At 38.5% G+C, this 15,108-nt stretch overlaps 1 protein-coding gene across 1 annotated transcript in view; it reads right to left on the minus strand.

Moving 5' to 3' along the window:
* The window catches only part of LOC122561656 (ATP-binding cassette sub-family D member 2-like), a 90,138-nt gene that overhangs the window by 70,888 nt on the left and 4,142 nt on the right, over positions 1 to 15,108 (minus strand). The window contains exon 2 of the mRNA XM_043713607.1: positions 4,435 to 4,615. Coding sequence (XP_043569542.1) covers positions 4,435 to 4,615 — 181 coding nt within the window. The remainder of the gene's footprint in view (positions 1 to 4,434; positions 4,616 to 15,108) is intronic.

Genomic DNA, 15,108 nt, shown 5'->3' on the forward strand with positions numbered 1-15,108 from the left:
CTCCATGTCATTTTGAGCTTTCTTCTCCTGCAAGGAGAGTAAAAAGACCTAAGGAATGTGAGAAGTGGAATATTTGGATGATGGAACATAAGAGACTAAGTTAGAAGGTGCCTTTATCTGCCTTATAATACAACTGAGCAGCAACAACATTTTTCATACACCATATGAATCTAATTTCCATGTTCCTTCTTTTTCAAACAAAAATAAATAACATGTTTAATCACAAGATGATCCATATAAAAATTAATTTATTTGCACGTTCTTATAACTTTGCATCCACCAGTTGTCTTTCATCAAGGATTGCTAATAATTCCTTGGAGTAAGCGCATTTTTGTGAAAAAATCTGACGTATAGCAAGCTAGTTTAGTTTAGAAATTTCTTTTCTTTATAACATTTCTTTTATGCTAGCAAAGTCAATCCTAAATCTTTTCTCACTGATACTCTTTGTCTGAAAATAAGTTGTAATGTATAATTTTCATCTTTTAACAATCACTCTCGGTTAGAAATGTAAAACTACATCCAAGCCAGTTAGTGAGACAGGATCCAACAACTCTCTCTGCATGGTAGAGTTTATTAACTACTCAGTCTAACAGTTCTTTCTGCACACCAGTCTCACTTATTCCCGCTTCAGATATCTTCTGGTTCAGGCCTTCTGGTTCAGAGATTGGGATACTACCACTGAGCAACAAGAATCACCCATTCCCCCTTTTATATCTATCCAATTAATTAATCAAATAATCCAATCATCCATTTAAGTACTTGCAATACTCACACAATGAACTGATACATGAAAGTAAGTTCTTGCGAAATCCATCTAAAATGAAGTTAAATACTGGAAAATCAAGTTAAAGACAACCTTTTGTTTATACAGTTCTTTTCATAAACATTCAGAATGCTAAAGCAGAGGACGTGTAGTTATTGTTATAATAAAAAAGGTGAAAAGGTAAAGTCATCATGATCTTAACATGCTATAGGGCTGCTCTCTAATCAGAGAGAAGTGACTGGTGGTGATTTAACCTGAGGGTTACCAAACCTCAAATGAGGGAAAAGGCAGAGAAGGAGAATCTTTCATGGATAATATGGGCAACCTGACAGATGTTTTGCACATAGCAAGTTACCACAAAACAACAATCTTATTTGTGACATTTATTGAGAATAAATATTGTCCAGGACAGCAAGGATAATCCCATGTTCCTCTTCAAAATATTGTTGTGGACCTGTCAAATTCACATGAGAGGTCAGAGCTTTGGTTTAAGCCTCTGAAACAAAGCACTTCTATCATTGCAGCTCTTTTATATTATTGTATTAGTTTTTGCTTGTGTGTACCAGAGTGAGAAATGAATCCACATTCTCGTGACTCAGAGGTAAGAGTGCTCCATACTAAACCACAGATAATGTTTAATTGCCTATGTAAATTGGAGATAATTCAAATGAAAACATAACAGAACTTAATTTCATTTACAGCAAACATTAGGTTGAAATTGTAGATGAACTGCTGTATACTGCAACTCCAATTTCAACCTATTTTCATTTATGTCACTTTAAACTCAAAACTACAAATGGTTTTTTTGGGTAGAATCTCTAGTTAAACTACAGTGTTTCAGAAAAAGTGTTCAAACCTCATTTTAATTGGATTTCTGGTTCATACAAAAAACAACCATTTTTAAATCAAGTTAAGGCAAATGTGCTGAAAAGCAAAAACAAACATCAGAAACAGGATATGTAATAAACCAGTGAATCTAATTATATCAAAAATATTAAAGTCTTTTTTTTAAAAGGAACATAAAATTCAAAACAATAAAGTTGAGAAATTGAACATTAATTACTAACTGGGTTCAATGTAACAGCATTCCTTGGTCTTTTTGATATTTTAATGATTAATCTGTTCAGAGATGTAATTACACACCTTTGCAACAGGTGGGACTTGAACCTGGACCACCTGGCTTAGAGGTAGGGACATACCAGTACACCACAAGGGCCTTTTCTCTCATTTTGTTTTCGACATCTGGCTGCAAATCACTTTCCAGCAGGTTCAAATACAACAAAGGCATACCTTTCCCAGTAAACCATATAGCATCCTCCTCAATAACATCAGCAATAAATCTTCAAGAACTATCATACAGAATAACCTTCAGCCAACATCTCAGACTCCACCACCATCATCCCTCTTCCAAAGTACAGACCACTAAGAGGTAAAAGCACAGTGGTGCACAGCTAGAGGGAGTGGCCACAGAGTCGATGGGGACTTTAGACCCCATGAAGTCTTATGACATTGGGTCAAATATATGCAAGGGAGCTGTGGATCACCACTTTTGCCCTTGCTCATATAGTGAATCAGAGCTCCTCCATGTTGAACATCCTGATGAAGGGCTTTTGCCCGAAACATCGATTTTCCTGCTCCTCAGATATGATTTGACCTGCTATGCTTTAGCAGCACCACTCTAATCTTGACTCTGATCTCCAGCATCTGCAATCCTCACTTTCACCCATCATTTGGAATAAGACATGTGGTAGAACATAAAGAATATTTCCTGGGTGGGACAATTCAATTTCTATCAAGGGTGGCTCTATAATACTATTATTGACCACCTTGACTGAGTCCTGTAGAAACTCTGTCAGAATGGGCCTTGGCTGTGACAGAACCAAACCCAGAGAAAAAAAATTTACTTTGCACAAAGTCAAACTGCACATTATACTCCGCGATGTTAATGAGCATGATCACTAGCTTCAAGACTTCAAGCTTATTAGTTAAAGATACCGACAATCAATGTGTTGTGTAGCACTACCGAAATGGGTAGATTCAGTACAAAAACAGAAGCTCAAAACTGGGCATTTGTGAGTTTCTTTCAGCCATCAGCAGTAGCAGCAGAATTGCATTTCATTACAATCTATATCCCTTCCACAACCATTACCATAGAACAACAGATTAATCCTGGTTGGATGAAAAGTGCAGGAGAGCTTATCAGACATAGGACCAAGCATACCTAAAACTGAGGTGCGAACCTGAGGAAAGCTACAGTACAGGTAACATGCACTCTATAGTATACTGCATCTGCTGTTCAGTCAGAGTTAAATAATACATAATGAATGGATCAAATCAAAGCTTTGCAGTCCTGTCACATCTATTCATAAATAGTAGTAGGCAATTAAACAACTGGAGAAAATAAGCTACATGAATAGTTTCAACTCATTGATATGCAGAATCAGTAAGTACAAAAGAAAAGCCTTGAGTTTTTGAATCTATCTTCAGCCAAAAGTACTGAGTGGATGATCCATCTCAGTCTGCTTCCCATTATCAAAGAAGCTAGTCTTTAATACTGAAGGAATTTTCTTACAAGTTGTTTAAATTTCACGATCTGTGTTTGATCATTTTATCATAATTATGTCACAAAAATAAACTAGATTGATTTCAATTGTTTCAAACTTATCTATGCTTCAAGGCAACAAATAATTTGGTCAAGCAATACACTGCATTCTCTTTTTTTCCCAATTTTCTTTATCGTTTTGCTCGTGTGCGAAAGAAAACAGCAACCTGACGCAGGTATAAGGTGGGACAGTTTGAGGCAACGTTTACATATTAGATTTATCCCAACAGAGAATGACAAAGGAATAAAATAAGCATATCAGCCAAAGCAAGGAGTTAACGTGAGTCAAGTACTGGTAGACAGAAAAAGCTTAATATATGACACCAGTTACAGCAAGCAGTCAGCATTCTTACTGGATAATACACTCTTGACACTGCACTTTCATTCTGCTTAAAAACATAATAGAGAAACAATTTGCCATGTAATGCATTTAATGCAGGAAATGCTCCCAAGACATTAAACAAAGATTTAAAATGAAAACTAAACAGCAATGTAAGGACATGTACAATGTGACAGGAAAAATTGAGGCCATTAAGGACTAAAGAAGCTTTTGACATATTAAAACTATTTCTAAAGAAACAATGCAGGGTTTTCCCTGTTTCAACTTGCAAATTGTGAGCTTGGTGGATATATAATATTCTTGTGTGTATACAACATATTTTACTGAGGGAAATGGTGTGATCAATCTTGCTGGATGCTGCAGAAAGATTGGCAAGAATTTATTAAACATTCACTGAGAATTATAATATTGAATACTACAGACCTGTCGAAATAATTGTATGGCCTCTATGTAACAGATCTCCCAATATCATGACGTTTTACTATTAGTGATGAATAATGACAAATCTGTTGCGTCTACTAACATGAGCAGAACCATATAGTCAGTCATTCAAAACGATAGGGGAGCAACTCAAATGTTTTTCCTATTATTGTGGGATGCTTCCTGCTGGAGTCTTTCCCAGGATTGCATCGGAAATTATTATCTAAACATATAATTTCTGGGTTCTTTAATAAGCTTTGCCAAAACCAAACCAATTTCTTGATTTAGTATGAAAATTTGCTTCATTACCATTGTCTGCAAAACCTGTCGCCGTGATGATCGGTAGTGCCACCATCACTAATCCACTCCCACTCCACACATACTTCATTAGAAACTGCTCCAACATAATGTACCAAAGTCTCTTGGATAAAATAAGATTCATCTGGGCAGCAAGTGACTTGTAACTTCTCTGTAGCTGGTTCATTTCCACCTAAGAAATCAAAAGAGAGATGATAAAAGTATAAATATTGCGTTGGCTAACTTTATCTTATTACAGAAAGGTGTTGTGTAAAATGTCAATTGCATTTAAGTGCCTGTAATGTGCAGAATTACTGGTAATTTAAACAGAGACTTGAATGTTCAAAAGAATTCCACGTGAAAAAGAATTGCAGAATTTTAACAGACTAATTTTTCAAGTTCGAAAAGAAGAAGAAAGTTGTCTTCAATTGAGCTTTCCACACTACACAAATCTCCCCACCCCACCGTGTTTGTCAGAGTTTTCAACTGTATCTGACCTTTCTTCCACACTTCTGATCCCATCCTTGCCTCTCTCTCCTAGAAGTGCAACTGGGTTCTCCTTGTTCTCTTTTTCTATCCACCAGCCTTCATATTTTAAAGATCATCCTCCACCATTTCCACCATATCCAACATGATGCCACCACCAAACATATCTTCTCATCTCCCTGCCAAGACCATCGTGAAGTGACAGATACCCTGGTCCACTCCACAGTCACCCCAAAAATTAATCGACTTTCCATTGCAATTGTATAACATCTGCCTCTTTAATTCCTCTCTCCTCATTGTCCATGGCCCAAATACTACTTCCTGGTGAGGCAACAGTTTACTTGTACTTTTTACAATTTAGTATATTGTATTCCCCATTCACACTGCAAGCTCTACTGCTTTGGAGTCAGTAAAACATAGACTGGGGGACCATTTTGCAATATATCTTCACTCAGTACACAAGCATGATCCTGAACTTCCAATTGTTTGCCGTTTTAAACTTACCACCTTGATCGCACGTTTACTTTTCTGTCATCAGCCTGTTGCAATGTTTCAATAAAGCTCAAAACGCAAGTTTGAAGAACAGCACCTTATCACCTACTTGGGCAATTTCCAACTTTCTCAACTCAACAATTTCAGATCACAATCTCTGGCTCCCATTCTATCCTGTTTCTTTCATCATGTGCCAATCTTAATCTTGTTTTTCACATTTTTGCCTTTGGACACAGCTGTTCATTATTCTGCCATGCAAATTCACTATGAATAAATATTTTATTTCTTTACTACAGTCCCATAACCTGTATGTTTTATTCCATTATACCTTTGTCATTTAGTCTGTCTTGTCCTCTAGCCTATCCCAGACCTATCCTTTTATTATTCTTCTGCCTGCTATTCTTCAACAGCAAAAATACCCATCATATTTTCACCTTCCTTCAGTTCTAAAGAGTCATACCCGACTCCAAGAATTAATTTGGCTTGTCTGCAGAGACCTACTGAATATTTCCAGCACTTTATTTTTATTTGCCAGTAGTACAGCACCTAACCTCTTGTGCCAGTGATGAAAAGAAACAAAATAGCAATAAAGAGTGCGAGCAAAAAGGTGTTAGCATTAAAGACAAGAAAAAGTTTAAAGAGTAATGTTGAAATTTTAAAAGAACTGCAATTATGATTCTTATAAATGTTGGATCACTACTACTTTAAATCATTTCAACCCATGACTTAATTGACAAAACAGCATCAATATGGATAAGTTGTATCAAGTACTTGTCCTGTTTCTTTACGACATTGAACAAATTCCATTATCTGATCCACTCCTTTCAAGCCAATCTACCCTTCACACGCTTTCGCTCTCATGTCACCCACATCTCATGCCTTCTAACCTATCCATTTGTCTTGTGAACTTCATCCTTCCATCCATTCTATTTCATCACTCATTGAAAAACCTCTCCTACCAGGATAACCTTTTTTGTTGGAATTGCATTTTCATTCTTTTGTTCTTTACCGTCACCAATCGCTGAAAGCTGCATATCCCTCGCACCCTTCATTCTTCCGCACATCCCACTTGCCACTAGATGCATTAAGCAGGGCCCACCAAGCAAGAGATATGTCCCTTAAACTAATCAATCAAAACAATCTAGACAAACAAAAGCTACCCATATTAAAAATTAGTGTAACAACATTCTTTGAAGGATCTGGTCTCCAGAGAAATCAGGAGGGTGATTTAAATTTCTGAAGTCACTATAAAAATGTAATAAATAAGATATGACTGACTAATTAGTTCTATTATTGTACCAATATCATAAAATCATGGAATCTAATAGTACAAAAGGAGGCCAACAAGTCCATTGGCTCTTTAAAAGAGCTGCTCATTTAGGATCCACACCAGAGTTTTATTTCCCCATAGTCCAAAAACTTTCTACTCTTCAAGCACATTTCCGATTGTCTTTTGGAATTTATTGCCGTGATCACCCTTTGAGACAATGTATCGTAGATCTTAATGGCCCTGTGCCTAAAGAAAATTTCTAATTTCACCTCTTTTTTTGTCAATTATTTTAAATGTTTGATCTCTGTTTACTGGTCCGCTTGCCAGAAGCAACATTTCTCCTTACTTCACTAAAAGCTTTCATTAACTTTGAATAGTTCTAGTTCATGCCTTACTCCTCTGTGCTTTAACAATGCTCACTATCTCTGGGCATTCTTCATAAAGCGGGGACCTGAATTTTACACAATATTCCAGCTGAAACCTGATCTTTTTTCAAGGTTTCCATGACTTCCTTATTTTTCTCTTCAATATCCCTATTCACAAAGCCAAATATCTTAATTTCCTTTCTTAAATGCCCTGTCACCTTCAAAGATTTGTGCATATGCAATTGCAAGCTTCTCAGTTCTTGAATTCCCCTCAAAATATTAACCACTTTGATAACATAAACCACGTATGCTCTGCCAATGCACTTGAATGGTGCAATTGCCATTGCAGTTACCATATTTTGACGTCACACTGGGATTTGAAGTTAGCACCACTGACATTTTTCTTCTATGTGCACATCACTGCCACCTCTCTCGTGCAACTCCTTCCTCCACTTCTGTTGCTGCCTTGCTGGACATTTTGTTCATGGAGTGCAGCAAAAATGAGGTAATAGGTGAGACAATGAGAGCTCTTTATGGAAGTTCCTCCACATCCATGGTTTTGCAATTAATTTCAGGGGCACCAAGTTGCAACTTAAAGAATGAATGATGTGGAGATGCCAGAACCACACAACACCAGGTTTAGTCCAATAGATTTATTTGGAAGTACAAATTTTTGGAGCGCTGCTCCTTCGTCAGGTAGATGTGGGACAGGATCATTGATCTTTTACGATAAATTCTGTGTCCTAAGCATCTTACAACTGATGTGATGTACTCAACAAAACTAGATTGCTGTTAAGTGTTTAATCACTTAGAATGGGGATGCTGGTTTCGATTGATTAATATGTAATTCATAAAATTTCTTTCAAGTCACAGTCCTGAGATAACTTAAGGTTTTGTCAGTGTATTGAAAAAAATTACATCTCAGCTCAGACAATGCATTAAAGGTATGAGGTTAGATTCTGTCTGTATCCCAACCTTGAGTCAGACTGGTTCTATTTCCAAAGTAGAAATTTACAAAATGTCACGTTGACTAACTGCCGACAGATTGTGTGATCTTTTAACAAAATACAATGTATCCGCAAATACAAATTTGCAAATGCAAATTCACCCCATAGACTTATGTTTTGTGTGTGTGCGTCCACGGCAGAGAGTGTGTGTATGTGTAGGAGAGAGGGAGACTGTGTGTGCGCGTGTTTGCTCGACTGTGACCGAGTATACTTATACGCCTGAGAGACGGTGTGAGAGCGTGAGCGAGAGAGAGGGAGTGTGAATGTGAAAGAGAGAGAGAGAGAGAGAGAGAGAGAGAGAGAGAGAGAGAGAGTCTGTGTTAGTATGAGAGAGTGTAAGGTGTGGTGTGGTCATCTGCAGCGTGACATGAACCAAAGATCCCATATAAGGCTGTCCTCATGGGTATCAAACTTGGCTATCAACCTCTGCTCGGCGACTTCACGTTGTTGCATATCCCGAAGTCCACCTTGGAGTTACTGAATCAGTTCTACAGTGGCATCACAAACACTGCAATTGCATGGACTACAAGGCACCCATCTTACAATAGCATAGCTTACACAAAAGCAAAATGCTACAAATATAAGTGATTTAAAATATAAACAAATGCTGGAAATATCCTTGCAGCATCTACTGACGGAGAAACATACTGTTCCTCACAATGTATATAATTTCACACATATGTCACTTCACCATTTTATATCCTTCTGAAGTCTGTGAATATTCCCTTTATTTTGACTACTTTGCAGAGGATACAAAGTTTGGCACACTTTAAAATTGACACTAAAAGACCTGATGCTACTTCTCGAGGAAGCTTTTGCTTCTTCCTCCCCATCAGAAAAAAATCTATTCATCACCACTCTCTACCTGCTATCCTTTAGCCAATAATGCAACCACATTGCCAATGTTCCTTTCATCCCACTGCTTTTTATTTTAAAATAGGTTTGTTATCTGTGACTTCAACAAATGCATTTTCAACATCCATAGATACCACATGGCTATCATCAACAATGATCTTTTTTCTTCATTGAACAACTCAGTCAGATTAGTCATAAACAATTCATCTTTAAGAGATCCATGCCTTCATGGCAGAGTCTTCTTTAAATACACTTACATTTGTCCTTGGAAAAGGTTTTCCCCATTACTTTTCCTACCACTGATGTTAGACTGATTCTCTTTTCTAATTAGGTTTCTCTGTTTTTTTGAATGTGTAACATTCGCAATCCTTCAGTCTTCGGGCACCACTCCTATGTCCTGAACAGAGACTTAAGACATAGGAGCAAAAGTAGGCCATTTGGTCCATCATCTCTGTTCTATCGTGCAATGAGATCACAGCTAATCTGATGATCCTCAATTAAGCTTTCCTCCATAATCTTTCATTTCCTTACTGATTAAAAATCTGCCTTTACTAGCCTTTATTCTTAACAGTCCAACTTCTACAGCCTTCTGTTGGAAAGAATTCCACAGATTTACTGTACTAAAGAAAAAAATATATCCTTGCCAATCGTTTTAAGTGGGTAACCCCTAACTCAGATTATGACCTCTGGTCTTCGATTCTCCCACAAGAGAAAATAACCTCTCTGCATCTGTCCTGAAAGTACCCTAAGAATCTTGCATATTTCAATAAGACCTCTAACTTTTCTAAACTCCAATGTGTTCAGGTGCATGGTTCTCTGAAAGTGGAGTCACAGGTAGACAGAGCAATGAAGAAAGCTGTTGGTACACTGGTCTTCATTAATCAGGGCACTGAGTATTGAAGTTGGGAAGCTATGTTGCAGTATACAGGATGTTGGCAAGGCCGCACTTGGAGTACTATGTTCAGTTTTGGTCACCTTGCTATAGGAAGGATGTTATTAAACTGGAAAGAGTGCAGAAGAAATTTACAAGAATGTTGCCAGGATTCAAGGCTCTGAGTTATAGGGAGAGGTTGAACAAAGAAAATTACAGCACAGGAACAGCCCTTTGGCCCTCCAAGACTACCCCGATCCAGATCCTCTATGTAAACCTATTGCCTATTTTTATCATCCAAGGACCTGTATCTCTCTGTTCCCTCCCCATTCATGTATCTGTCAAGATACATCTTAAATTACACCATTGTGCCTGCCTCTACCACCTCCGCTGGCAACACGTTCCAGGCACCCATCCCCCTCTGCGTAAAGAACTTTTCATGCATATCTCCCTTAAACCGTTCCCCTCTCACCTTGAACTCATGACCCTTAGTAATTAAGTCCTCCACTCTGGGAGAAAGCTTCTTGGTATCCATCCTGTCTATATCTCTCATGATTTTGTAGACTTCAAATCAGGTCCCCCCTCAACCTCCATCTTAATCTACTCAACCTCTCTTCATAGCTAGCACCCTCCATATCAGGCAACATCCTGGTGAACCTCCTCTGCACCCTCTCCTTCTGGTAATGTGGCAACCAGAACTGCACACAGCATTCCAAATGTGACCAAACCAAAGTCTTATACAACTGTAACATGACCTGCCAACTCTTGTATTCAATACCCCATCCAATGAAGGAAAGCATGTTGTGTGCCTTTTTGACCACCCTATCGATCTGCACGGCCACCTTCAGGGTACAATGGACCCGAACACCCAGATCTCTCTGTACACCAATTTCCCTAGGGCTTTTCCATTTACCAAAAAGTTTGCTCTTGAATTGGATATTCCAAAATGCATCACCTTACATTTCCCCAGATTGAACTCCATATGCCATTTCTCCACCTAACTCTTCAATCTATCTACATTCTGTTGTATTCTCTAACAATCCCCTTGACTATCTGCTACTCCACCAATCTTATTGTCATCTGCAAACTTGCTAATCAGACCACCTATACCTTCCTCCAGATCATTTACGTATATCACAAACAACAGTGGACCTAGCACGGATCCCTGCGGAACACACTGGTCACAGTTCTCCATTTTGAGAAACTCCCTTCCACTACTACTCTGCCTTCTGTTGTCCAACCAGTTCTCTATTTAGCTCATACACCCTGGACCCCCTGCGACTTCACTTTCTCCATCAGCCTACCATGGGTAAACTTATCAATCGCCCTACTAAAGTCCAAACACACAACATCCAGAGCCCTTGCCCATATCAATCAACGTTGTCTCTTCCTCAAAGGATTCTACTAAGTTGGTTAAGACTTGACCTTCCCTGCACAAAACCATGTTGCCTATCACCAATAAGGGCATTTTCTTACAAATAGGAATAGATCCTATCCCTCAGTATCTTCTCTAGCAGATTCCCTACCACTAATGTCAGGCTCACCGATCTATAATTACTTGGATTATCCCTGCTACCCTTCTTAAACAAGGGGACATTAGCAATTCCCCAATTCTCCAGGACCTCACTCGTATTCAAGGATGCTGCAAAGATATCTGTTAAGACCTCAGCTATTTCCTCTCTCACTTCTCTCAGTAACATGGAATAGATCCTACCCAGACCTGGGGACCTGACAACCTTAATGTCTTTTAAAATACCAAACCCTTCCTCTGTGGCATTTTGCAGTTGCATCAAGTGTGTAAGAATCTCAAGAAAAATAACGTAACACCTCCCTCCTTATGCCGACTTGACCTAGATTAATTAAATATCTAAAAGCTCGGACTTTTTTCTTTAGCACTTAGGAAACTGAGGGGGGGCTCTCATTGAAGTGTGTAAGATCATGAGAGGCATGAATAGGGTGAATGCACTCAGTCTTTTCCCCAGGGTTGGGGAATTGTGGACTAGAGTGCATTAGCTTAAGGTTAGAGGGGAAAGAATAAAAGGGGACCTGAGATTTTTTTTTAATAGTGTGGTATGCTTATGGAATGAGCTGCCAGCGGAGTGGTTGAGGTAGGTAAATTAAGAACATTTAAAAGGCATTTAGACAAATACACGGATAGGAAATGTTTAGAAGGATATGGGCCAAGTGCAGGGAAATGGGGTTAGCGTAGGTGGACATTTTGGTCAGCATGTACCAATTTGGGCCAAAGGGCCTCTCTCTGTGCTGTAGCACTCCATCTCCATGAGTACAAGGCCAATCTACTCAACTTCTGCCCAAAAGAAATTCTCTCCAAACACAGATCAATAGCGAAGCTTCTCTGGATCACCTCCAATACTAGTAATCATGTTACCTTAGATAAGGGGACCAAAACTGCTTGCAGTACGTCAGCTGCAGTCTGACTAGTACTTTGTAGCATTTTAGCAAGTTCTCCCTACTTTTATACTCCAATCCCTTTGAAGGCCAATAGACCATTAATCTTCCCTATTACCCAATGAACTTGGATGCACAATTTTGTGATTCATGCACAAACAGCAGTCAGGTGGGACAAGTTTAGTTTGGGATTATGTTCGGCATGGACTAGTTGGACTGAACAGTCTGTTTCCGTGCCATATGACTCTGTGACTCCTAAATCCCTGTGCTGCAGCTTTGTGCAGATTGCAGTCAGTTTCTGCCATCTCCATTTCTGCTTCCCTCAGCAAATTACACTCCATCTGGACAAGTGATTTGTGAACTTTGAATGTTACCAATTTATTTAACACTTATTTTGGTTCTTTTCTCCTTCCCCTCTATGTGGAAAAATTCAACTGGTCAGGTAGGAATACTAATTAAGTTTACAGTTATGCCAGACTTCATAAACTCATGGTAGTAAAGCTGTACTTTGTTTACATCAGATGGCTGTAATTCAGAGACATCTATACATTTACAACAAATTGCTTGAATAAAGTCATGCACCCAGCTCACACTTGAGTGCATTTGGGTGAGTTTATAACACAATTTGAATAACAGAAAACATCCAAAAAACTAGTTTGTCTTTATACTTGGATTACAAACCTAAAAATTGTGAAGTTGCTTCCTTTCCGTTCATTGACTACTTTTGTCTCCAACCCGAGCAAAGGATTATGAGGTAATACTTTGCTGTATCAAGGCAATTGTATTACAAAACTACTATTACTTCAAGCAAATTTTACATATAATTGCCAAAAGGTTTGGCATTCACACAATCATGGGGTAGGATTTTTAATTCTTGCATGAGACCAGAATGGACGTGGGTGAATGGGTGCTGAAAATATCACACTAAAGACAAATCTAATGAATCTATTTAAAAAGCGTTCATTGCTGCTTAAGAGTTTGAAGGTGATAAGGAGCATGATGAAGTTGACAACATAGTGGGGAGCCAGTCATTGCCATGACAGGAATTTAGATGGCCTCCCCCACGAACAGTAGAATGTTGAGTACTCAGCCAGTATCACACAAATGCTACTGGGTATGCACAGGTTGTGCTCAGAGTTGACTACGACTTCAGAAGTGCAGACGGTTATGCATAAACTAGCATAGTGATTTCCATTTGGTTGGAGCCTCATAAGCACAAAGGGCAGTGAGTTTCACCTCCATCACTTAACTACACTGCTCATACCCTACTTCCTGTAAGGACTCAATTTCATTATCCCAGTTGTATCTATTGCTCTCTATCACTGCCAATGCTTCAATTACTCTTTCAAGGTGAAGCAGCAATTTACATGTTCTTCTTTCAATTTGGTCTACTACATTCGCTGCTCACAAAGTGGTCTCCAAAACATTGGGGGAACCAAGCACACATTTGGTGACTGCTTTGAGGAATATCTCTATTCTGTCAACAAGAATGATCCTGAGCTTCAAATGGCTTCTCATTTTAATTCTCCAATTTTCTCTTACCCTGACACTTTCTGTTCTTGGCCAACTACAGTCTTCCTGTAACTCAACAGCTAATTCTCAACCTGCAAATCTTTGGGCATGTGGGACTGGACAGTAATTTACCAGTGTTAATACTCCCATATTTCAAGGCAACTTCAAAGTTTTTGTGTTACATTTTCATTGTCCACCCCTGTAGTGCAGTCCATTTGAGAGATCAGAGAACACATCACAAATTGGGGATAAACTTTCCTGCAACTGGATGCAATATTCAGTCTATCTTTGTTGGTTTTGTCAGAATTTTGACTTCTGAAAGCCTTCCTCTATCTACAAGGTATCAATGAGGAGTGTGGTAAAATACTCTCCACTTGTTTGAGGAATATGGCTATCTTGGGCCTCAAGAAGATTGAAATTATTAAAGACAAAGCAGATTGCTTAATTGGCTTCCCATCTATCACTTTAAATTGTTCCTCCACTGTAACACACAGTTGTTGCAGTGTGTACAATATTCAAGATGCACTGCTACAATTTGCGATAGCTTCTTCAAAGCTCCCCCATTGTCTGGAAGGATGACAGCAGCAGGTACATGGGAACAGCATTATCTCAAAATACTCCTCCAAGTCACATATTGTCACGACTTGGAAATATAATGCAGCTTATTTGTTAGTATTCTATTAGTATAATGGAACTCCCTCTTCAACACACTGTGGGAGTACCTTCACCATATAGACGAGAGCATTTTATGAAGGTGATTTGCCAAGGATGGGAAATAAATGCTGGCCTTGCCGATGTAACCCATACCTCGCTAGATTTTATTTTAAAACAAGGGGTGCTGATTGACCTGCAATTTCTATTTTTTTTTCCAGGAACTGTAGTATATTGTTCATTCGAAAAAGAAATTTTAGAAGTCTTAAATGGAAGGTAGCATTATTTCACTATGAATGACTTCTGTTTAATTAAGTTGCAAATTATTATCCCTGCAGTAATTATGATTGGGGAAAAAAGTCTAATATATTAAAACCTTCATAGTTTACCTTAGATTTCAAGAAAGATTATTAATATTTTCAGATATTCTTTCATAGGGATTCACTTTATTATGGTGTGGGCCTTCAGTAGAAACCTGTAAGTGCCATAAGTTGGTGTTCTGCCAATAAACTGTGACATGTATTTATATAATTGATTTGGATGCGAGCATAAGAGGTACAGTTAGTAAGTTTGCAGATGACACCAAAATCGGAGGTGTAGTGGACAGTGAAGAAGGTTACCTCAGATTACAACAAAATCTTGATCAGATGGGCCAATGGGCTGAGAAGTGGCAAATGGAGTTTAATTCAGATAAATGCGAAGTGCTGCATTTTGGGAAAGCAAATCTTAGCAGGACTTATACACTTAATGGTAAGGTCCTAGGGAGTG

This window comes from Chiloscyllium plagiosum, chromosome 23, assembly GCF_004010195.1.
Source record: "Chiloscyllium plagiosum isolate BGI_BamShark_2017 chromosome 23, ASM401019v2, whole genome shotgun sequence".
Lineage (NCBI taxonomy): Eukaryota > Metazoa > Chordata > Chondrichthyes > Orectolobiformes > Hemiscylliidae > Chiloscyllium > Chiloscyllium plagiosum.